Source organism: Trachurus trachurus, assembly GCF_905171665.1.
Source record: "Trachurus trachurus genome assembly, chromosome: 24".
Lineage (NCBI taxonomy): Eukaryota > Metazoa > Chordata > Actinopteri > Carangiformes > Carangidae > Trachurus > Trachurus trachurus.
The window spans coordinates 15,514,245-15,538,133 of NC_139910.1; the positions used below are offsets into that span (position 1 = coordinate 15,514,245).

At 42.6% G+C, this 23,889-nt stretch overlaps 1 protein-coding gene across 1 annotated transcript; it reads right to left on the minus strand.

Annotated features, from left to right (window-relative positions):
* Positions 1-1,006: 1,006 nt before the first annotated feature.
* On the minus strand, positions 1,007-22,077 carry rps6kc1 (ribosomal protein S6 kinase polypeptide 1). Its single transcript, XM_084001209.1, has 16 exons — positions 21,907-22,077; positions 20,787-20,822; positions 19,744-19,864; positions 19,431-19,546; positions 19,255-19,348; positions 19,113-19,166; positions 18,572-18,994; positions 18,089-18,213; positions 17,618-17,716; positions 15,611-15,658; positions 14,869-15,001; positions 11,597-13,240; positions 10,317-10,406; positions 5,291-5,373; positions 3,414-3,509; positions 1,007-2,658 (listed from the first exon to the last, which is right to left on the minus strand). The coding sequence occupies exons 1-16, from the start codon at positions 22,006-22,008 to the stop codon at positions 2,557-2,559; spliced, it is 3,366 nt and encodes a 1,121-aa protein (XP_083857335.1). The 5' UTR covers positions 22,009-22,077; the 3' UTR covers positions 1,007-2,556.
* Between the last annotated feature and the right edge of the window lie 1,812 nt (positions 22,078-23,889).

Consider the following 23,889-nt stretch of genomic DNA (forward strand, 5'->3'; position numbering starts at 1 on the left):
ACGCCTCCGTCATTTGTTTGCAACGATGTTTTAGAAAGTATGTAACAACAGCCATCTTTGCTGTTAAATTCCCACGGTCGCCACTTGACATCTGACCTCATACGTCATCAGGTTAAATATGGACACACACGGACACACACACAGAAAAAAATATTTTGTTTCTGCAAAGTACGTTTGAGTTTATTGTTGTTGTTTTTTCAACATACACACTCAAAAAGGTTATGTAATAATTTGATTTAAAGAATAACAATAAAATTACAAAGTTGTTGGGTGTCTGAGGACCCCTACAGGTCAGAGGTCCCTGGGCACCTTACCTTGTAAAATTAAAATTTTCTTGAAAATGGGAAAATATTGTAAATCACATCTGTAAAGAAATTATCACAAAGGAGTAAGTATTAAAATGATCATATTAATGTACAAAATAAATCAGCTTTATTTCCAAAAGCCAGAATCCTTCCTGTATTACCATTTTTATTTTACTCTTGTGATGAGCCACAGTTTTCCACTCACATCTACCTCTGTACCAGTGGTTTATGAATGAATGTTGGGTTCAAATACCAACACTTTTCACTTTACCTGTAAGTTTGCCATTATTTTATTGTGAATATGCATCTCCTTCAAGATTTAACATTAGTGAATCGGCTGTTTCTCTGTAGTCCTCAGTGCACTTTTATGTTGGCTGCTGCTTAAAAAAAAAGCAGCTCAAAAGAGTTAAATAAATTAAACACAAACAGCAAGTATCAATGAGTGCTGAGTATTTATATCATACTATGTGTTTGTGTGTGTGTGTGTGCGTGCGTGCTGGCTCATATTACAGTCACGTTGACACTCAGGAGGAGTGACAGCAGCTTTCTAGGAGTATCATCAGTCCAGCTGATAACGGAGAGGCCGTAGCCTCAGAGCAAACACACACAACACACAGTGTACAAAGGGAGCATCACTGCTGTTCATGTACTCATCCAGGTATGTTTATTGTTTTCCAGAATGCACTGACAGACAGGCACAGACGTACAGCACAGACAAGAGTGAGCATTCAATAGAAACCAGAAAAAAAAATCTGATCTCACTGTGGTGGTTATGTCTGGTAAAAAGGGTTAATAGGTGAAGTATGGACCTTGTAATTTATAGATATGTTAGTTAACACTACAGTGCAGCTTCTACAGTGAGAGATTATCCAAGTATTGTTAAGAGAAATGTGGTTGTCTCCTCTGATTATACAAGCTATGATATATGGCATGTAATGTGACCATGAAAATGTTTACCATATCATTCAAACATCACAGATAGTATTAAATCAGGATTAAGATCTACATGGCAGGTTAGCAGATGTGTTGCTCTAACACAAAACACACAATCAAATAAAGAAAAATTTGATTGATGAGGCAGTAAGTGATTGACAAGTTGGACATGATCAAGGCTGGGAACACCTGGGTGTACCTTTCACTCAGCACAACATCCGTTAAAAGGTATATTTACAAAACACTATTTATTGTTCGATAGATTTTTCATCGTATTAAATATATTACATAAATCATATTCTTACATGCACAAAAATGCGATGTTGTACAGTACAGAGAGCTTCCTCTGATATTCATAAAATCAACTACAATCTGTAAAAGGACTGGTTTCAAAGACGTGGCTCAAGCCTTATTATTATCTTTTCTGAATGAAAAAGTCTCACTGTCCACACAGACAGAAGGCTTTCTTTGTTTAACTGGACCTTTATTTAGTTAGAAACCATTAAGTAACTCAGTCATTATATAAATAATTCTAAATTCAGAATCAAAACATATCTCCTAACTCACAAGTTTTTGTTCAGTCACCTTGCATAGTGTCCATCTGTTACCTGGTTGGCAGTAAAATGGATCGACAAAAAAAAAAAAAAGAAGTTAGGAAATGAGTATAATCAGTGTTGTATTTCTTTCTAGATCAGAACAACACAACCTCAGCATCAAAGCAAAACACAACCTGTCTCAGTTTAATCTCAATGTGCTCCGTGAGGAATGACATGAGTGTTATAGGTGGCAACAAATTGCACTGGGGTCTTTGGGAAAGGTGACTTCAGCCGGTGTCAGTTAGACTGGATAACATACAGTACTCAATTAATGCAATGAAAACAGGACCTAATGTCACCTCTCACTTCCAGTCGTGTCATTTTGGCTTGCAGCTACTGTATGAGGAGTGTAAAAGCAACAATGCTGTAGTGGATCATCACTCAGTACAAGCACTTACTGTATAAATTATTGCACCACACGTGTTGTGAAGTGTTCCCTGCACCACAAAAAGTTACACAGTAAACCCTCTACAAGATAAAGAAATTAGCCATTTACAGGGAAGGTAATACTGCTGCTTGGCAAAGTCTATAAAAATAAAAAAACAAATCTGGCAAGTACATGGGGACTAATGGCCATACACATAATGGGAGATGTGTGCAGAAATGCATAATCTGGATTTACTGTACATCTGCTTGTGTGTCCAGTCTGAAAGGAGTTCATTCAGGACTGCCAGTTTCCCAGCACGCAATTTTGCTTCCTGCAGTCCCACAATGCCCAGCGTCTACTTGGGCCAGTCTACTCTGGCAAAGAACGGGTGGGATTTAATATCATCCACACCTCCTGCTCCGGCCCCGAGTCTCTCCATTGGGTTGTACTGGAGCAGCTGCACAGGACAGAGATGAAAAGAAACACAAAATATTAATTTAACAAGCTACAACGCGATTCTTATACAGTATCTGAACAAGAAAACCTGATTTCAGCAGAAGCATTTCTCAGCCAGGGAGCTAAGTATGCTGCACCACTGTTATGGAGTGTAATGACTAATGAGCTGTACTCCCAGAGCCCAGACAACAGGAAGTCCAGATTAAAATTTTACAGCTTAAGTATCAAGGGATACTGTAATGCTCTAGAGTCTATATGTCCAGTCCTTCGCCGCACAACGACACTGGGTTCATGGCAGATTTGTACAAATTGAGCAGAGATAAATCCAGGCTAACCATGTTAATACACATCTAAAGATTGCCAGTTTTCGGGATTTGCCGTTAGTGTTTAAGATATTAGCATGGTGCAAGCTGTCATTAAGCAAATGTCCACCACGTGTTGCGTACATTTGCTCATCTGTCATAATCTATCACCAAACACAAATTCCTAGTCATTTTAAGCTGTTACAGTGATGCGTCGTGTTTCGACTCTTATTTTAGGAATATCTTTGGTGATGAATTATCTCTTTGCTCTTAACTTGGATTTTCTGCTGATGAAATGATGTGTTCTGTGTGTGTGTGTGTGTGTGTGTGTGTGTGTGTGTGTGTGTGTGTGTGTGTGTGTGTGTGTGTGTGTGTGTGTGTGTTCAACAAGTTTCACTTTTCTGTTTTGACTTTCATGCAGAAAAAAGCAACAAACGGCACACAGCGCTCTCACCTGCTCCAGCAGAGATCTGGCCTCCTCTGAAACAGACTCGGGGATGTTGAGAGCCGTGTGGCGACCGATTCCTGCTGGATGGCACCGGAGCAGAGACTGCGTAGAGGGGAGGAGGGGTGGAAAGAGGAGAGATACATAACCATTAATTTAAAACAAAGACACACTGGGAGCTGAGGGGACGGATATAATGACACCCGCAGTGCCTAGGTCAATGTGAGAACATGTGGGACTGGACAAATAGGAGGAGACCAAAGAGCCAGAGCACCTGAAACAACACTGATCGCACAAACTACAACAAGGGCATGAATTCACCACTGTTGCTCTTTCTCGGAACTGCTGTGTGTGTGTGTGTCAGAGAGTGAGACTCACAGAAAAGATGACATGGAAAAGTGTATTGTTTTTGGTAAGTTTGCTCTGTGTTTACACACAGTAGCCTTACTGGAATGGCCGACAGTTAGTCAGCAGTAAAGGTACAGCTTATTGATTTGTTTTCCACAGTAAAATTCAATAAGATGAAACATTTCAGTTAAAGAGAAACTGTTGCACTCACAGAGTAATAATAAAGTAAAACCCATCCCAGAAGAGAGTAAGAGGGAGCACCAGACCTGCAAGTACTTTTCCAACCAGAGAAATAGTCCTATTACTAAAATAATTGACAATAATGACTGTAATCACTGTAGACTGCAACTGCGCATCTTTCGATGCATCTACATCTACAAACTGAAAGGCTACAGCAGAACACGTGTGGCAGGAGAAAGACGCAAACTGCTTGTGTGTTTGTGTTGGGGAACCCTGTGTGTTTTTTCCATCAGTGAGGTCGGTTGCCTCTCCCTCTCTCTCTCTCTCCTCTCCCTCTCTCCCCCTCTCCTGATACGTGCTGCAGGAGTTCTGGCTAGGTTCCTAGCTGCAGTCAAGACTGCTCCAGGCAAGATCTTATCCTGCAAGGATCAAGAGACACTATGTACGCCTGTGTGTGTGTATCCTTGCCAGGACTGTTCCCAGACATAATCATCAAAGGAGACATCTGTGTGACTGAGTTTGTTTTTGTTGTTTTTTTTTCTCCTCTCAGGTAAGTGTGGATGTGTATTGTTTAACATACTAACACTAACCTAACACCCCAAGTCATGTTTGGGCCATTGAAGGGAACGACTGATGGCTGATACAAAAGTATGCCCACTGGCAATCAGTTAGAATTTATTCAAATTTAATAGACAATGAAAAATTGGATGGATGGGCTGCACCTGCACTGGGCGTCTGTCTGTGTGCGCTTCTGTGTGTCTATGTGTCCTTCAAGAGAGCAAGTTATAATTAGCATGTGCGTGTGTTTGTGTACATGCAGACAACAGTTGAATATGCAGGTGTTGTCTTGCAAACATGATTTTTTTCCCCCCCGTTTTCCCAAGCCTGTCTTGAAAGACGAGACGGTCCCTCAGACTGTCCTGATGCCGGAACCAGTCGAGTTGCGGCACCTTCGAGAGCTGCCCCAGTCTTCACCTTCCACGCCGATCGGAGGTCGACGTACTCCGAGCCCAGCGCTGCTCCAGGAGCCAGCAAACAGGGGCCCGGAGAGAGCTGACCCCCTGGCCCAGCAGATGGAGCTCAGGCTGGGGGAGAAAGTCACACCGACACCCCTGGCACTCCCCGAGAACCAGAGTAAGAGACGGCAGCCAAGACGCACCTCGCACACATACTGTAGGCGCACACACACACTCAAACAACTCACACACAAACAGACACGCGCACAGAAGCACACACAACCTGGCACGACCATAAAGAGTGTGAGAGAGTTGAAAGCCAAGACACCTACAGACATCCCACAACACCTTAGCAACAAAGATAACATTTTTTTTTTTTTTTAAATACTTTTTTTGACTCACCATGCCGGTCAGGAGCTCAAACAGGATGGCGCCCAAACTCCACCAATCACACGCTGCCGTTTCCTCACTGATACCTCCCACCTCTGAAACAAGACCAAAGCGGCAGAATAGACAGACTGAATCAATAAATTAACAAACACAGAAATAGCTTATGTGTTGGGGAAAAACATAGGTGAGAATAATCAACTAGTGATGAATAGAAAATGAGAGAATAATTAAAAATGTATAACTAAAAATCCTTTATTGATTGGTTTACAAGCTGCTCCAGGTATCCTGCTTTCAAACCCTCAACATTAAACACTTTCAGAATGACATCTTGGATTATTTAATATTTCATTGAACCCACACGATCGATTCAACACGAGCACAAAAACATGGACACGCTTCCTCCCTCTCTCTCACAAACACACATACACACAAGTGTGTCTCATAAAAGGGTTATTTGCATAATAAAAAAGCAGTTAAATTGAGGAAACCGTCTGTGCCGCAACTTCACACCATCTGCATGACCTGACCTCAAACACACACGCATATAATATAGACGCGCACACACACACTAAGACATGGGAAAATAGGAACGTGAGAACAAACAAACGTTTCCTTTCAGCTTTCTTTACCCTTGTACTTATTTTTAGCTTCTGAAAAATAATCATCACACACCAGAGCTGCATTTATCGATTATTTTATCAATTGATTCATCTGCTGATTACTTTCTCAAAAGATTCATGTTTGGTCTATAAATAGTGGCATATTAGTAAATCACAGTGCTGTTTTGAACACACCAAACTAAATTCATTTGACAATGACAGATAAAGATGCAACAATTTTGGCATCTTCGCTTGAGCAATTACTTTATCAGAATAAACTTCTGTGAGCTGACTTATTGCTAAAGCTGTAGCTCATGGCCACATTCTGTGAGATTCAGACAACCAGCTCAGTTGAAGGCTGTTGGGATCCATAGTAGCGTATTCAAGCAAGACGTAGAAACCAAGATTGATACATGTTTGCTGGTGTCACAAGTGTATGTTTCTGTGTGTGTGTGTGTGTGTGTGTGTGTGTGTGTGTGTGTGTGTGTGTGTGTGTGTGTGTGTGTGTGTGTGTGTGAGAGCTCCACTGGGTACCAGATGGCCTCTTGTGCCATTCAGCTTCCCTCCGCTCTGCTCTCTCCAGAGGGAGGAGGGCGCCTGGTCACCCAGAGGGCCGGGACCCTGGGTCACTGCTGCGTGTGCCCAGAGACCAGGCTCCTCAGCTGCGGGAGCGTAAGAGACAAAGACCCCTCGTCTCCTGGAGGCTGCTGGGAACTCCAGAGGCCTGTGTGGCTCTCTTGCAGCCAAGGTTAGAGAGGGCTATGATATGACTTGCACGTTTTGTACTCACACAAATACACACACACACGTACACAGCCAACTGAGCAACCAGTCTTCAGGGCTCCCCAGGACTAGTGTTTTGACAGCCAAGGAGAGAAGATCGTCATTGAACAGACTAGTGATACCTGCGTAGTTATAAGCTGGGGGGTGGTGGAGATACTGGACACACACACACACGTCTCAGAGCAAGGTCGATGTCATCACAATGGATTAATGTCTAAGGAGCTGCAGGGAGAGTACAGTGGAGCTGGCTACACTTACCGCTCTGTCAGAGCAAGGCAGGGAGAAAGGGAGACAGAGAGAAAGAGGATGGGAAAGGAGAATTAACTGCATCCACAGGCCATGGGTCACTCAAAGCCCACTGACAGAGCACTCTGTATGTGGACGTTTTCAAATTTGACGAAACTGCCTCCGAAGTGACATTTTCTTTCTCGTAACTGCACATCAATAACTTTCAAATAAATCAAGGGGAACGCTAAGAAAACAAAAGGATACTGAGGAGCTCAGACACACCACTACAACAATACCGTGTGTTCACCTTGTGGCCTCTTCTTCCCTTTCCCCTGCAACAATGCAGTTCCCCTCCTGCTTTGTATCTTAATCACACTCCATCTCCTCCCTCCTGGGGGCCATAAGGAACTTTCTCTCTTCTCCTCTTAGACCGACTTCCCTAAAAACTTAACTGACAGTCATTGTTGAAAGAGGAAGTAAAGTGTACGCAGGTAGGAAGTAAGGAGGGATCATTGTGCGATGTTCCAAGACTGTGAGTGTGAGTCTTGCAAGCTGGCGAGACTCTGTTGAAACGCAGCCAACCCTTGACATAGGTAAATTAATTATATATTAAAAACAGTTGTATGTGTCATCTGTACAGTGGAGGGCGGGTAAAAATATGTAAATAATAACGGAGAAGTTGAAGAGTAGAGTTTCTTCCCTGGAAATCTTTTCAAAACAATGAGATGACAGCTAAACATAAAAAGGGGAACTGAACTTTATCTTGCAATAGATCATCCTCTGGCTGAGCAGGTAAGAGAAAAAAACAAAAAAAACAGAGAAAACAAACGGCGAGTATGAAGTTTTAGGTCCCAGAAACAGACACGTTACCTCAGAGAGGAAGAATATTGAATTTCCCCTTTCTTAGACATTGAAGACAATTGGTTTTGGCCTTGCTTCCCTCTTAACAGAACAATAAACAATACAGATTTCTGGTCAAATTAGGTTGCGTCACACTGTCCCTCAACAGCTTGTTTTTTTCCCTTCTTATTAGAGAACAAGCCATGTGATGTTTATCAGAAATGATGAGATGGTGCGAAAATAAATAAGCAGAAGCGTAGAATAAAGAGATTAACACCCCGCTACTGTATTTTCCGAGTCCACTCCTTTGTTTTTTTTCTCGATGTGAACGTGTGTTTTAAAAAACATGTTTCCCTCCTTCTTATAGAGCTACACACACACACATATAAATGCACACAAGTGCACATACGGTCACAGCAGACCCCCTGCTAGCTTTCTGGCAAACAGTCATAAATCTGTCATCAGGAATGAAGCCATCGCTAGAGCTGACCCTGTCTGGATAAACAGCAATACATAACAAGGGCAGGAGAGACACACATAGTCACTAACCTCTGTGTTAGTGTGAGTGGGTGTGTTAGTGTTCACAAACACATATATCTACAGATAAAAACCTGTATCTAGAATCTGAGGAATTTACAAGAAAGTAAAAAAAAAAAAAAAAGATAAACAAAAAAAAAGAGGAGATATGACTTTGTAATTTGTGATCCCATAATGACAAAAAGGTGAGCGGAATGAAGGACAAGAAAAAGATAGAGAAAGTTGCCAGTGCTCGAGTTGGAACTGTCAGTTGATGTAGAAGTGAACCCTTCACTTAATAACAGCATAACACGCCCCCTGCTGGCCGCTGATGTGCATCACATCCATTGATCCACAAGGGATCAACAGTCGTTTAACTAACAGGACCTTTCACACCTGGGCTGAGGTCAGCTCACTTCCACTTCACGTTACCAGCACCACCCCCAATATGCATTACTGGGGACTGTTATTCTAATGTTAAAATCCACACTTAACCGATGTAGAATTAAATACTAAAAAGTTAATTAAGACAATGGATTAAACGTTTAAGTTTGCATTCTTAAATGATTAAAAAACAGATTACAGACTCTTTTTTTTCTTATTATTTATTCTAAACATTAACCTTTTGAACTGATCTATAATAATCTAGAGATGATCTGATAATTGTTACACCGGGGTAATGCTGAAGACTAAAAGTTATTATTTGTTTTTTCAATAGTGTTCCTAATCCGCTTTTCTTACCAAACCTACCAACACCACACTATAACTAGAGTAAAAAAAAAACTCAATGTTTTTAATTACATGACCAGATATATAAAACAGTGACTCGGCTTAGCTCTTTGGTTGTAAGCCACAATAAACATCTCCTTGTGTCGAGCTTTATTCCTGCGTCTTTAGGTCATCTTCAGCTGGCCACTGCCACATATGCCTCCATGTGCTTCTATTTCCATTAGTAGGCTTTTAAACAAGCTGTTGCTAAGGGGAAAAAAATGCACACTTTGGATATTAGATGGAGCATTTGTTGCTTTCAGATTTATTACAACGGTGTCATACTGTATGTTCTAGACACAAGGAGGATTTAAATCTGAAGTGACCTTCCTGGCTTGAGAGAGAGGATGAATATGAGAGAATAGCTTAATATAAGTGCGTGGGAGAGTGAATGAGTGTGGGGGTCATTGTGTACGTCTCTGAGTGTGTCCATGTTTTTTTCAGCAAACAGTTACCCATCCTGCGTATTTAAAAAAGATGTCATTAAACACATCAAATTTAATCTAACCAAGAGCCCAAGTGTGAAGCCATATGCTTAAAGCAGCAACATATTGGAAAAGTTATCCACCCATAGATGCCAAATGCATGTGTAGGCACGGACACATAACACACACACACACAAACACCCGCCACACACAGAAGTGCTAAGTAGGGACACGGACTGTAGTCTAGCAGCAGTTTGTTTTAAGCAGCTTTTAAACAGCATGCCAGAGCTGCCACAAGCTTGCTGGGGGCAACACATGGGGTTGCCACACTAATGGCACACTGTTGCACAACAGCACACTCTACAGGACAACACAAGTACTACAACACAATCCAGCATCCTCAAAGCTGCAAGTTTGTGAAAGAAAAGACATTTCCCACGTATTCTGCAGGTATTAATTAATGTGACTAGTAAGTAATCAAACCACATAACAACGCTGTGTAGTTTGTTCACCTTGTGTATTGTTTGCAAACGGCGCCTTGAACCTCATGAAACAACAGGACAGAATGGAGGAGCACCTTTGCATAGGGATTTATGTTCATCTAAGAGCCAAAAATAATCAGTGTTCATTTGTTTCTTCCCATTTCAGTAGTGTGTGTGTGTGTGTGTGTGTACACTATGCATGGTTTATTCATGTCTGGCTATGAATGAGAGTTTTGTGACCATGGGAATGTGGCCTACTTATGGCCCTGCATGCCTGCATAGAATTAACCCCACGTAAGCCTACGAGCTGACAATCCATCACACCCAAAATTAGGTTCTTAATTAAGCTCAGAAGCTAATGGTAAATAAGAAAAACAGAAATCTATGTATATCTCACCTGGTGCACAGTACATGTTGGCGATGGCCTCTTTGTCACAGGACTCCTCCACGTCACTCCAGCTACAAAAGTAGGTGATCTGAACATGACCTGAAGAGAGAGGAAAGATAGAAATTGTTCAGCTCAGAGTCCAAGTAGGAAACCTGCATCTAATGCTCTGCCTCTTGTCAACCCCTGACAGTCAAGTGTCACTCTGAAATTCTACTTTTCAAACTGTTTATTCACCTTTAGAGCATTTCCTTCCTCCGTTCCTTTCTGCCTCTCTAAATCTCTCTGCGAGTTTTTCAAGCACACAGCCCCGGTGATTACTCCTGTTTAGCGGCTACCCGTTAACGCTATCATTAGAACTAATGGTGTCATTAGGTAGCCGTGGCCATTAGCCTGGGCTAGCCAGACTGATGCACCACACTATGCTGTTGATGGGCCCTTTAGAACAATAATTACCACCAGGGAGACGAAAACAGCCACTCAGCTAATTAGACGCTTGTTGATAACGAGGTGGAGAAAGATGATTGTAGGACGACAAAAGAAGAAGTTGAGGGGGAATCTGTGACCTCCTGGTAAAACAACACTTTCCCTTCTGGAAGAGCCTCCATTTTGGTAACTGGATTAGATCATGGCTGACTGAAGGAGACAGTCGCTCTTTCAAATACACCTGACGAGATGCTGATGTCACACTTTAAATAAGTATTTGCTTTTTTGCTGGAGAAAACATCCCTAAAAACATGACGCAGTACAGCAGCTTCAGTGGGACTTGATTTTATACTTGTGAGAGAAAGATGAGCACGGTCTGTAAATCTCACTCTCACTAAGCCTTTTGGTGATAATCAAACAAACCGTTGATCAGCACATGATTGTGTGTTGAAACTCTTGATGAATTTAAACTTGAAACACAACGGCATGGAGCCCTCACTATGTATGGAGTATGGACAGATGCACTAATGCAACTGCAGCACCATAGTAAGTCTGAGAGTTATTTGTTTTCCATTTTTAGTTTTGCTTTACTTTTTAAAGGGCCAGCTGGTATGCACATACTTTGCACTTGGCTATCCACATTTTTTTTTTTTTTTTTTGATTGTGTCACCAATAATATTAGATTTCTGATTTTCCTGATCATCTTTCCATAGACTCCATCACTGAGAAACAATTTTAGGCACATATGTCATCTCTGTGTGTACAATAAAACACCCAAGAAGAACTAAACATGACTAGTACAAACGGTAGGAACAGTATGAATGAGTTTCTTTTCAGAAATTCCTGGCCCCTGTTTAATGTCTTACCTCGGTGGTCGAGCAATATGTTGTTGGGGTTCAGGTCTCGACAGATGATGCCCTCCTGGTGCAGAGAATCCAGGGCCGTCACCATCTCTACCGCCCAGCACCGCACAAACTCCTCTGGGATATGAACTTGGGATGCAGCCAGCGACAGTTCGTCCAGCTCTGCAAACAGCCGTGATACTTCTTTATCAAATTCGCTGCCACCTGTATCGCTAACAACTCTTGATGATTCACCATCAAGATCTAATAAACTCTCAACCACCGCACAGGCCTCGGACCCATTTGTAACAGAGACAGAGTCTGTGCTGGGGTCTGTGTTTACTCTTGCATCTGCCTCTGGATTCTCGCTACGAGGGTCAGTATCTGGAGGGCCTGCATCAAGGGGGAGGTCGTCGTTTTGGCATTCGGATTCAACGACCATTTTGTCGGAGGCCTCTTGCCCAAATGCCACGCCGTAGTCGTCCCACAGTGAATGTAGCGGAGAACAAGATGCAGCGCTGGTGTCGCAGGTTGCAGAGGCTGTACACAGAGATGAAAGCTCCTGCTCCGGCGGCTGCTCCTCTCCGTCCTCGGACTGGCTGTGGAGCTGTAAAACATCAGGCTGGATGAACTTCTGAGGAGAGGCCGTGGCCTCGAAGCCAAGGCACACTCCCGAAGTCTCTAATTCCTCCTGCGACGAGTCTACAGTCCCACCCACTACCGGGAGGTTGACCAAAAGATCTGGCGGGTGACCGTCGTCCTCCACTACTGCTTCTTTGAATGAAATGACTGGCACGGACTCATTGGAGCCTTTATCGCTGCAGTCCAACCACCAAAGCTCTGAGCTGTGGCCTTTGACCTCCTGAGCCAGCTCCGGAGGATCGTCGGTGACATCCAAGCCCAGGTCGGATGTAGAAAAGAGCGGTGCCTGCTTCTGAGGAGGGCGCTGCTCTCCCAGGTCGATGCAGGTGACCTCGCTTGCGCTGTCTTTGCTGTCGATGCGGAAAAACTCCATTGGCGTGTGCTTGGACTGATCCAGGGACAAAGGCACAGCAGGGGAGGGTAAAGGACTAAAAACGTCGCCGTGGTCGTGTCCCTCGCCAAGGTCTTGCTCGCTGTCCTGGGCGGGGCCACGTTTGGTGGACGGCTCGGTGAAGAAGCCAAGTTCCTGAGAGCTGAGAGGCGAAGAGAGGCTGTCGTTGCTCAGCAGCGAGCGGCTACGCGAGGAAGGGGTGGTCGTCGGGACGGGCACCTCCAGCGACAGCATTTCACGTTCACTCTTCTCTTCTTCCCCCTCTACTGTGTCTGGTTCTACTTTCTCTTGTTCGTACTCATTGCAAAGCGTCAAGTAACTGTTGGTGCACTCTTCCTCGGAGGTGGCTCCGGAGTCGGCCTGGGCCCCGGTTTGTTCAATAAGCCGGGGAGGAAGAACGCTCTTGCGGGGAGACGAAGTGAGGTTTTCTCCTTTCTTCAGTACCTCTGAGACTGAATCAGAGCCAGCGACTGGCCCTGAACCAGAACTGGTAGAAACGACATCCAGCTGTGGCAAAGCATGTTGCGGAGAGTGCACAGCCGCTGTGTGGCTTTTCTGGATGAAGGGGATGTCAAAGCTCTCGTCTGGACTTGAACTACGCAGGTACTTTCCAATGTGAGACCACAGTTTCCCACCTAAAGGAAGAAAGACCACGGCATTAAATTCAAAAAAGAAGATAGAGACGAAGGCATTAAAAAAAAAAAAAAACAGCTGTCCCATGTGCTACATTTTGCTCCTGGGATAAAGTTACATTGTTAAAGCGTATCTCTATAAACATAAGCAGATGTATCATTCATAGATGTTAAAAATATATGAACTGGGCTTGTTACAATGTAGCAACACTGTACTACAGAAACCACCTCACTATGAGGCCTGAATGTGTTTCAAGTATTCAACATGTTAATAAAAAATATAAATCGATATATAAAAAGTGTTTTAAAAAAAAGGGTCTTAAGCAAAAAAATACAAGACCAACTTAAAACCCCATACCGTTACCCCATTCATTTTTATTTGCTATATAACTAAACTGATTTCTAACTGATCATAGTACCACAAAGTACTGCCACAGAAAGAGAATCAGAGCCTGCGTCACCTGATTTGCCCAGTAACCTGTCCATGTCTCCTTTCCAACCACCATTCAAGAGATCAGTGTTACACAGCAGTAAATTACAGGCACATGAAAAAAATTCACGGAAAAAGAAAGTGGTGCTCTCTCCTGTGTGATTGATTTAATTTCAGTGTGATGGAAGTACAAAACAGGAATGTGCAAAAGGGACCTTTAGCTCCTGACTTTAGTTTCTGAGGGTCCTTGGTTACTGGGACTATTTGGTGAAAAGGGGTCATTAGTTTCCACTTAGGGATGAGGGACCAAGGTAAACAATAACAACTGTGACTAAAACCAATTTGGCTAAATGGGGTTGGGTTGGTGTGTATTTTAGGTTTCCCCGCGTAATGTTAGTGTTTTGACTTCTCTCTGTCTTACACACACATGCATGGACACAGACATGCACATACACACACACAGGGGCATACAGATACACACACAGCTGTAGTGTGAGCAATTGGAAGCCAGCATCTGTTGTGTGTGATGAGAATGGATAGGGAGTTCACAGTGATGATAATGATAGCGGGGCAGCTCGATGGCTTAGAAAGTAAAACCATCCATATGTTGTTTTGTCCAATGTCACTCAGGTCACTGCCTCCCGCCGTCTGCCTGTCTATCCTCATTCAACCCATCAGCTGCTAACAGCATACTATAGAGGCATAAGGAGCGACCCTTGGTTTTCTCAATAACAGTGGTGAAACTATGCTTTTCCTGGTATTGGATAAAGCTTTATTAAATTGTGTTTAACAGCTCCATATAATATTGAATACTGTCCACTAATAATAGCACAGGGTGGTTATGGAGTATACCAGATTGAATAGGTTATAGGGCATTAAAAAATATGGCTGCATTTCACTGTATGCGCTCAACCCACATGCACACAATCTACACACACATCCTAGAGTGAGTGGGATGTAAGGAGGCCCAGGTGTTGGCATAGCTAATGAAGCATGGTGCCACCTGGTATTCAGAATAATGACCTGTGACACACACCCATCTCTATCAAACATCTGTCTGGAACAAGGGCAGAGAGAGAGAGAGAGAGATAGGAGGCGGGGGGGGGGGGGACACCAGATAGAAGAAGGGGAAAAGACAGAAGGTACAGAAGACAAAAGAGGGAGGACGAAACGAGAGAGGACGAGACATGCGCATCTTTACCTTCAGCGTACTGCAGCAGAAGGAAAACCGTGTCTTCAGAGACGACGAACTTTCTCAGCTGCACCATGTGGGGCACGGAGTGAGGCATGATGGTCCTCTTAGTCCGCCCACAGTCACTGCTCTTCCTCAGACCCTAAAATGAGGAGAGAGAAGATGGAAGGAGGTAAGTAATTAAAAGTTGAGCGAGGAAAGTAATAAAAGACAGTGGATTTAAGGACAAGGAGAAGGAAAAAGTAAAGTTAACCCAAATAACGAGGGTATGGATCGGAGGATGAAGAAGACGGAAAGCGTTTAGGTTGGGTTAAGACTCAATGTTTAAAAAAAAAAAGAGAGAGAAAGGGACTGTGGCAAAGGAGAAAGCTCCCATTAACGAAGTGCCAACTATGCCCCATGGCAACCCAAAGTCACTGGATTCATCAAGCCACATACAGCGCGTGACTTTAAAAGAGCCACATAAATCCATCAGCGCTACACGTAAAGTTCACATTGGCCACGACGAGTGTGTGTAGGCATGTGCGCACGTGTGTGTAGTCATCTGTGCCTGCGCTGTGCGTTGGCATCTGGCACACGTCTCACACCTGAGAGCAGAGGAGCTGACAGGGACAGGCCCATTAGAATCAATTACACCGGTCACACACAGGGGCTTCTGGCACACTTCACACTTACAGTCAGGAAGACAAGGATGAGGAGCGAGCACACGCACATACACACACACGCGCACACACACACACATTACACTTACTTTCAGGATGAACGTCTCTTCTGTTCTCTTGTCCATGACCAGAAGAACCTGTGATGGAAGAGTGCCATTAATTGCCACGTATGAACAGACAGTCTAAACACAGTGTAAAATGATGCAGTGGTTATGTCCTCCAGAGCGACTGGGTCAGGGCACACATAAGGGTCACAGCAAGATAAATGTAGGTCCCTAAATTATGCCAGAAAAACTGGCATTAACATGTCGGCTCCTGCTGTGCTCAGCAAACCAAGTCCAAGTATAATAGCAAAAAAAAAAAAGAGGAGGGAAAAAAAAGAGCAGCAAAAAAGGTGACAGAATTAACACATATTTTCATAAATAAATTACACTGAAAACAAATTAGTTCATCCATTCATTAGGTGATTAATAGAAAAATGAAATTACTATAGTTTCTGATAATGTGATATCCTATCTCTCCTTTTTTCTTTTTATCATTTTTAGCCGGTGTTTCTTTAAGTTGTGGATAGATGTTTGATCGGATTAATTGGAAAAATTACACTTTTCACAATTTTTGAACATATCGTAGACTTAACAAGAGAAAACAATACTGATAAAATAATCATTCCTGAAAATAAACATTAGGTCCGTATTTTAAAATGGGAAATATGAGCAATCTACAAGCCGGACTGCCGGTCGTTTATATCATGTTCACATGAGATGCACACATGTTTCTTGAAAAATGTGTAATGCGCAATTTGTCACAACAAAGGCGTTCATGCTCATCAATCCAACCTTTAAATCCCCAAATTCCTCCCATCTGCACTCTGACTCCTACAACAACAAATAAAAGCAGCTTCTACCATCTCATCTCACTTCCCTTGACTCTCTCTCTCCCTTCCTTCCTAATGTCTTTCCTTCCTCCTGCTTTCAAAGCCTTCTTTTTGCTCTGACATCTCCATTGCTCTTCTGCTCCCTCGCTGTCTCAGGGGAGAGCTTGAGCATATGTGTGCGACCCGGTGTGTGTTTGTGTTTTGTGTGTAGTGTTGTGCGTGCGTGCGTATGTTTTCTGGGTGCGTTCTCTCCATGTGACCCTGGCTGGGACCAAACAGGTGCAGGCTAAATGGATATGAATGGAGCTGTGAGTAAACAGAGTGGCAGTGCTAGCCAGGGCGCTAATATAATTAAGACACAAACATCAGGAAAGGGGGGATTTGGAGAGGGGGGCAGAAGGGAGGGGGACACTAGGGTGAGGAGCTCTCTCCATCTGTCCCCTCTGTCCCCATTAAAAGTGAAAGGAGGAAGGAGGAGGAGGAGAGAGAGGAGAGGAGAGCCGCTTCATTTCTGGACGGCTTAGTTTTGCTTTGTGTGTGTTTTATTACTGTGCTTTGACTTGTCTCTGACATATTGTGGATTTTGCGTACACCTCTGTATAGTAACACGTGTTGGTGTTGTGTCAACATTTTCCTTGGGGTTTAGTGTGTGTGTGTGTGTGTGTGTGTGTGTGTGCGTGTGTGTATATAGGATGAGCATCATTGACTCAATGTTGTGTGTTGCTTTCTGAGCTGCCTGCCAAGTCATTTCATGGCTGAGTGGTGAAGTTGCTTCGCCAGCAGCTGGTTGAGAGGACCAGCAACCCAAACTGACCTTGTGGTAGCCATAACTGACGCTAAACATACACACACACGGCCCTTAGTATACCATAGCCAGTAAATCTATTACACTTTATTGCTTCAGATAAAAGAGATGGTTGAAGAAGGGAAGGACATCAGGAGGAGGAGAAAGTTGAAGAGTTGACCTGGGTTGGAGAAAAGGACTAAACAAATGAGAGTCTGATGAACCCAAGTGTCATTATTTTTGTTGGCTTAAAAAACATCTCCACATATTTAGTTTAATTTTGAAGGACAAAATTCAGATTTTGCATCCACTTATTTTATACACGGATATATTTTTGTTGCAAACAGGCAGGAAAAGGACACAGCGTTTGAATAACATAAAAATAAATATCACAGAATTTGGTAGCAAGTTATAAACCTTACAACATCATTAACTGACCTTATCTATGACCCCCAACACTCTGTAAGCCCTCAGCTCCTCCGACGGACTCTGCTGGCCTCCTCTGCTGGTGGAAGGGCAGCACTGTGCCCCCAAAGCCTTGGGAGAAAAAGAATGAAGTGTTTTAATGGTGTGCAATTCTCTCATTTGGATTACTTTCAGGTATTGTGACCTTTTGCAACATGTAGCCCGAGTAATATGTGATAGTCCCAAAGCAGACAATGTCTAATATGAACAAAACAGCACTGGTCAACACTTTGTATTGTTAATGTGCATTTCAAAAGGTGGATTTAATATTTTTTTTCACCACATATTTGCTGTGATGTTTTCATGTACAGTAATGAATCCCACCGCACTCCAATATACTGCTTCAAGTGCTTTCAGGACCATGTTGGATGCAAGGATATGAAGTAGATTTGCATAATCTGATATACACAGCGTGAGGGCCAACGACACTTCCCTCCCACTCACCGCTGTTTGTGTTGACCCTTGACCCATGTTGCTTCTCAGATACTGACTGGATATCTGTTCTGCACGCATCAGATACTCTGCAGTCTTCTTCTTCACTGCCTCTCTCCGCGTGGGACTGGGCTCACCTGAAATAAGAGGTGAGTGAAAACATTACAATAGTGTTTTTTTTCCCCTTCTTCAACAGAGCAGCTTCTTGAACTCTGTGGAGTTCAAGATTTCTGGCGAAACAGTGTTTTAGTAGTGTGATAAGCGAATAAACTGTCTCAGCAGAAAGACATCTATAGTTGCCTCTCAGTATTAAGAAATAGAGTTTAAAGCTATATCAATTTGTGTTACTTTGGATTAGTAACAGCAAGATGCTCGAGGGAACTGGTTGCAGAGTCTAAATCATGCCATACCTGTGGAATGTGGAGGATTTTAATGGATTTACAGAAACTGCCCAGGTCTTATAAAAAAAAAAAACCCTGACACCCAGCAACTCACCCTGCACTCCTTGCAGCAGCAGGTCCACTCCACTGCGATAGTAAGAAAAAGCTGCCTGGTAATCCTGCTCTGTCTCCTTCTGTACAGCCACACAGATGAGTTCGCCGGCTTTGTCTAGGTAGTCTGACTTTGAGTCCTTGGGGTTGCCACCGCCGGCTTTCTTCAAACTGCCGGAGAAGAGCGGCGTCCGGCCTGGCCAGCTGACCTCTGGGTTCGGGGCTGAGGAGGCAGGGACAGGCGCGGGAGATGGGGTACGGCGGTCGTGCAGGGAGGGCAAGCGAGGACTGCAGCTGCTGCTAATGTTGGTAGCTCCCCCCTGTGGCTGGTTTGGGGAGGTGCGGCCTGAGGCCATGCCATCATCTAGCTCAGCCAAAGAGTCTGTATCCACAGCCAGGGAGGTCAGGTCGCTGTCACTGGACGGCCCTGGAGAGGGGAGAACGCTAGGGTCAGTTTGGACAGATACATACACAACACATACGTACTCAATATATATTATCAACAATCTGATGTATTTCCAATAGAAAAATAAAAAAAACTGTACCTCCATACTCTGATGTGATGGTCAAATCCTCTGCACCACTGATGTCTCTTTGAACTGAAAAACATTTCCACACATCTCTGAGCAAGTGTGAATTTTAAAGCCACAGTAAATTAAGAGAGTGAGTAAGTGTCTGTAGCGCTACCATCAGAGCTGCAGTCTGATAAACTGTCTGCCAGGAAATCCAAAAAGGGCTCCGCTGGGCCGATCAGTTCTGAGCCGTCGTGGACCTCACCACCCTGGAATAATATTTCAAACATTGCAGTTCATAGTATTTCTGTTAAGGATGTGCTTTTTTGTGTGTGTGTGTTTGTATTGTACCTTGAAGAAGTCTTGGATGTGCTGACTATTGTAGAGAGCAGGGATATTGGCAGAGAACTGCAGCAGATCCTCAGAGCACTGTCTTCTCTCCTCAATCACAGAGTCATCAAAACGACCTGTGTGCGCACACAAGGACAGACACAAAGACAAAACTCCTTTTAGTTGAGTATTTCCAGTACAATATCACTGGGGGGAAAAAGGTTAAGTTACAAGAGGACACATCAAAATCAAATTAAAAAGATCTCTGTATATTAAGTCTAGTGCAAACATTAGGGCCATTATGTGGCACAGGGGGAAGTGAGGAGTTTCTTACCAAAGACTTTGGCCTTGGCAAAGGGGGGAAACAGCTCCGACTGGCTACATACATTCTTGTGCAGCTGCCAGAGATTCTGATGAAGCTTCCTGAAATCACTGTATCTCTTCCATACTGTTATCTACAGAGACAAAGAGAGAGACAGAGAGCTATAACAGATAATACACACTCTGTAAGGTGAGCTACCAGGTTGACCAACTATCTGAATAATTCAGGGATTCATTGTGTCTTTTTTGTGACCTTCCTCTTTACTCAGTGACTACTTAACTACTTCCTAAAATTCACAACTTTCTCACACAAACTTGGACGAATTAGTTCCTTCAATGTCAAATAAAATAAAACACAAAGTAACGTTTCTTGACTGGGCAGTCGGTGTTTTAGACAAACTGGCCATCACTCCTAAAACGGGAGCACCACTAATGGTGGTATGTGGGTTTCAGGCAAAACTCGCTGTCACTGTGTATCTAAGACACACATGCAGTAATTGACATCATGCTGGCTGCATTAGCACTGGTTCCAGGCAGGGCTGCATTCCTCAGTGGGACCCAATGAACGAGAGTTTGTTCGTGCATTTCTGCTACGTGTTCTTGATACATTTTGAGGAAGACAGCAATAATATTTAAAACACAAAACAGTTTTAAAATCTTTAAAATGGCACAATGGAAAGTTATCGCTCAAAATCTGGATTTAGAGGATGTGGCAAAGCATTCCTTATCATTAAATCTGCGGACAACAACAGCCTACATGTCAGTAAGAGACAGACAGTGAGCTTCCGATGTAAAAAAAAAAGTATATTGTACAGTATGTATGGGAAAGTCAAATCCCTAAATTCTTCAGGTTTTCACCAAATTCTTGATTATTTTTTGTAAACATTTTCAATAAATAAAGCAGAATTTTAAATGTTTGTCATATGGTCTAAACCAATTTAGGCTGAGGAAAATTCCCCCCGAGATTACATCAAACATGTTTCCAAAAAAAAGTCAACTGTTTGCCAAAGATCTGCACACTGACAAAATTACCAAATGAAAATAATAACGGCTTACCTCTTGGACATCCTCTGGGTTCTTCCTGGAGATTATCTGTGTGGAAGAGGGAGAGGAAAGCTAAAGGCTTTGGAAAACTTTTACAGTATGTGACTCCTGTTTAGAAAATCTAAGATAACCGAGATGGTCTTTGCTACAAGGACTTTGTTGTGGGACTATCACAAGTATGATCCGGCCCGGGACACAGCTCTGAGTGTGACAATGAGTGCTTTATAGAGCAAGTGACGGAAATCTCGAGAGTTACAACGAGACATCACCAACATTCATAACAAGCAGGATCTCAGGCAGGCGGAGACAAAGAAACTCAGCCTGTCCTTGTCCTACAATAAGTTATGGGGGATGTGCCCATATAGCCTAGCTGTGAACAAACAAACCAAGAATCACTGAACCCACAAATGATTGGAGGTCTGACTGAACTGAGGTGTGGATATTTCTTTTCATTTCATCATCAGAGGACTTTCTTTTCCTTGTCAACACTGGATCTGTGAGTTGCAGCCTCTTCTCAGTGGGGACAGAGACCCTATGCCTCATTTTTTCCAGAACTGCAAAGGAAGGTTGTTTCTATTTGAACTATATTTTTCGCTTAGCTTTAAGAGAAAAATTCATGGATTTGATGTCATTGATATGCTGGTTAGAAAGTGAAACCAGTCAATCCTGTAGCGTTGATAATCAGGATGCACCTAAAGAGTTCAATATCTCTCGAGTATTTCACTAGAAATCCTGTCACAAAATATATTGTCAGTGCAAACTTACTGTTTCTTCCTCCTAAACTAGGGCTCTTAGTTATCCAGCAGCCAGTTAACACCGGGTTAACACAGCGTTTGTATCGGATTCAGTCAATGTGGCTAACATTGCTAATGTATTTTAGCAAGTAGACAACCCACTAGAGATAAAAAACCTCAGATATTATAACATATTAATGTCTAAACGGGTCTGATAGTTACATCTACGGTGTTCACAAAAGCTGTCAGCTGATAATAAAGAGGGTTGAGTAACGTTACTCGTGTTTACATCATATTAGCTTTGCTAGCTAGCTAACAGCCAGCTAACAACAGCTCACATTAGCATCGCTGCTGCCGAGGTGCCCACTCTCCCTCTCTTCTCTTTCTCTTTCACTTACCCTTGCGGTGACTTTGTACACGGTGTAGCCTTTCTGGTGTTTTTTCGGGTCTGTGACTGTATAAAACCGAGCAAGTTCTCCTCTGTCCCGCTGCGATATCATTCTGATAGTGACAACATTGCCAAAGCTACTAGCCGGCTAGCCGTTCACATTCATTCCCTGACAGCAGAGTGACAGCAGGCCAGGAAATAAGTTAGAGCGCCCCCCTCAGGACAGACCGAGGTACTGCCTTCACCACCAGCCACTATTGTTTTGGACCAAAATAATATCATGATAGTGAATAAAAAGAACTTTGAATTTTTCCTTTAGTTTTTTAATGAATTACAGTTAATTAACTATCCTTTTACAACATATATTATGAACAACCTAACCTAACCTTTACTGTGTTTGTTGTGCATCTGGTGTTGTATGTATGTATGTATGTAATGTAAATGTTGTCTGATGTCTCTGTGCTGTTTGTCGGCTGTATGATTTCTCTTGCCCTCTTGGTAAAATAGTTTCCCTATGTGGGATCAATAAAGCTTACCTAACCTAACCTATCCTCAAATTTCTTGATTAAAAAAAAGGTTCAATTTCAACAGTAGCCTATTATGCCTCTTCTGTCTTCTTTACACTGGGCAAATTCATCCTGAGGGCCGAATTGGACCCTGTGCCAGGCCAGTTTTGGCCCACGGGCTTGACATCCCTGTTTTAGACAGTACGACACGAGTATAATATGATCTCTGAAATGTGTACTTTATTAAGTAATTGGCACGTTTATCAAGAACCATTCATTATGTTATGATGTGTGTCAGTGCCATATAGCTATTGAGTTGGGCTATAGTGCTTGCTGGTTTATGGCTTGCTGAGACACTTGAAAATAACAGACACCTTTAATTTCATCAGTAACACCTGTGATCCTGCAAATTAAACACTAGGCCTATGTCTTATTCATATTAATACAAATCAAGCTCATTGTCGATTGCTGATTGTCGATTACTGAAATGGCTCAGACTAAGACTATGAGGGGTAATATCATTATAGCCAAGCTAGATGTAATGTAATGAATGTAAATATTCCATTATAAATGTACTACATATAACCAACCATGTTGTGCTTTAATGAAACAAAGTTCAAAGTGCAATAGCAGTGTAAATCTGTAAATCAATATGACAGTTGCTGAATAATATGACTCCCAATCCATGATTAAAGGTAAATACCAGAGAGAGAAAAATATGATATAGAGATGAAAAAATGTAATGTGGTATGCACTCTGTCTAGTAAAGTTGAATATAGGCAATAAATTATTTGTCAATCAAAAGAGATTTATGAGCTGTGATTTCCCTCATCTAGACTGCAATGAACTGGATCTGTCAGTCATGTACTACATTTACATTGTTACAATCCAAAGCAGCAAAAGCATGATTCCTGCTGGCCCCATGGTCCATGATGTATAGATTCTGCTTGATGCGTTAGTAGTCTTACAAGTAACAGTCGGAGTCTCCATCATCTCCCTGATGGTGCCATTAAAAATCTGTCCAAAGTTGAACTGTCAAGATAAAAACACAAAAACATCTCTTTTTATGGTAGCTACTGCAGAAAGCAAACAAAAACTCAACTGCAACTTTAATGCAATATACACATACTGCAACAAACTCACACAGTAATATTAGTCACATAATTATTTAATTCATGGCAATCATCAGATCCACATACTTTGGTTATGCCCAAAACTGGAAACGTTCTGGGAAGAAGACGTTTGTGTGGAAATATTACAGTGGACCCAATGGTGGCTCTACTAGGTCTATTACCAACAGGCATCGAAGGAAGAGCCAAAAAAGATATTTTACAAATACTACTAGCAACAGCAATTAAATGCATTAAGGTGGTTGAAGCCTGACCCTCCGTAATATGTGGACTGAAAAAATAAAGGAAATATATCAAATTGAACAAATAACATACTCCCTGAGACTTCAAAAAGATATAGGCCTATATATTCACTAG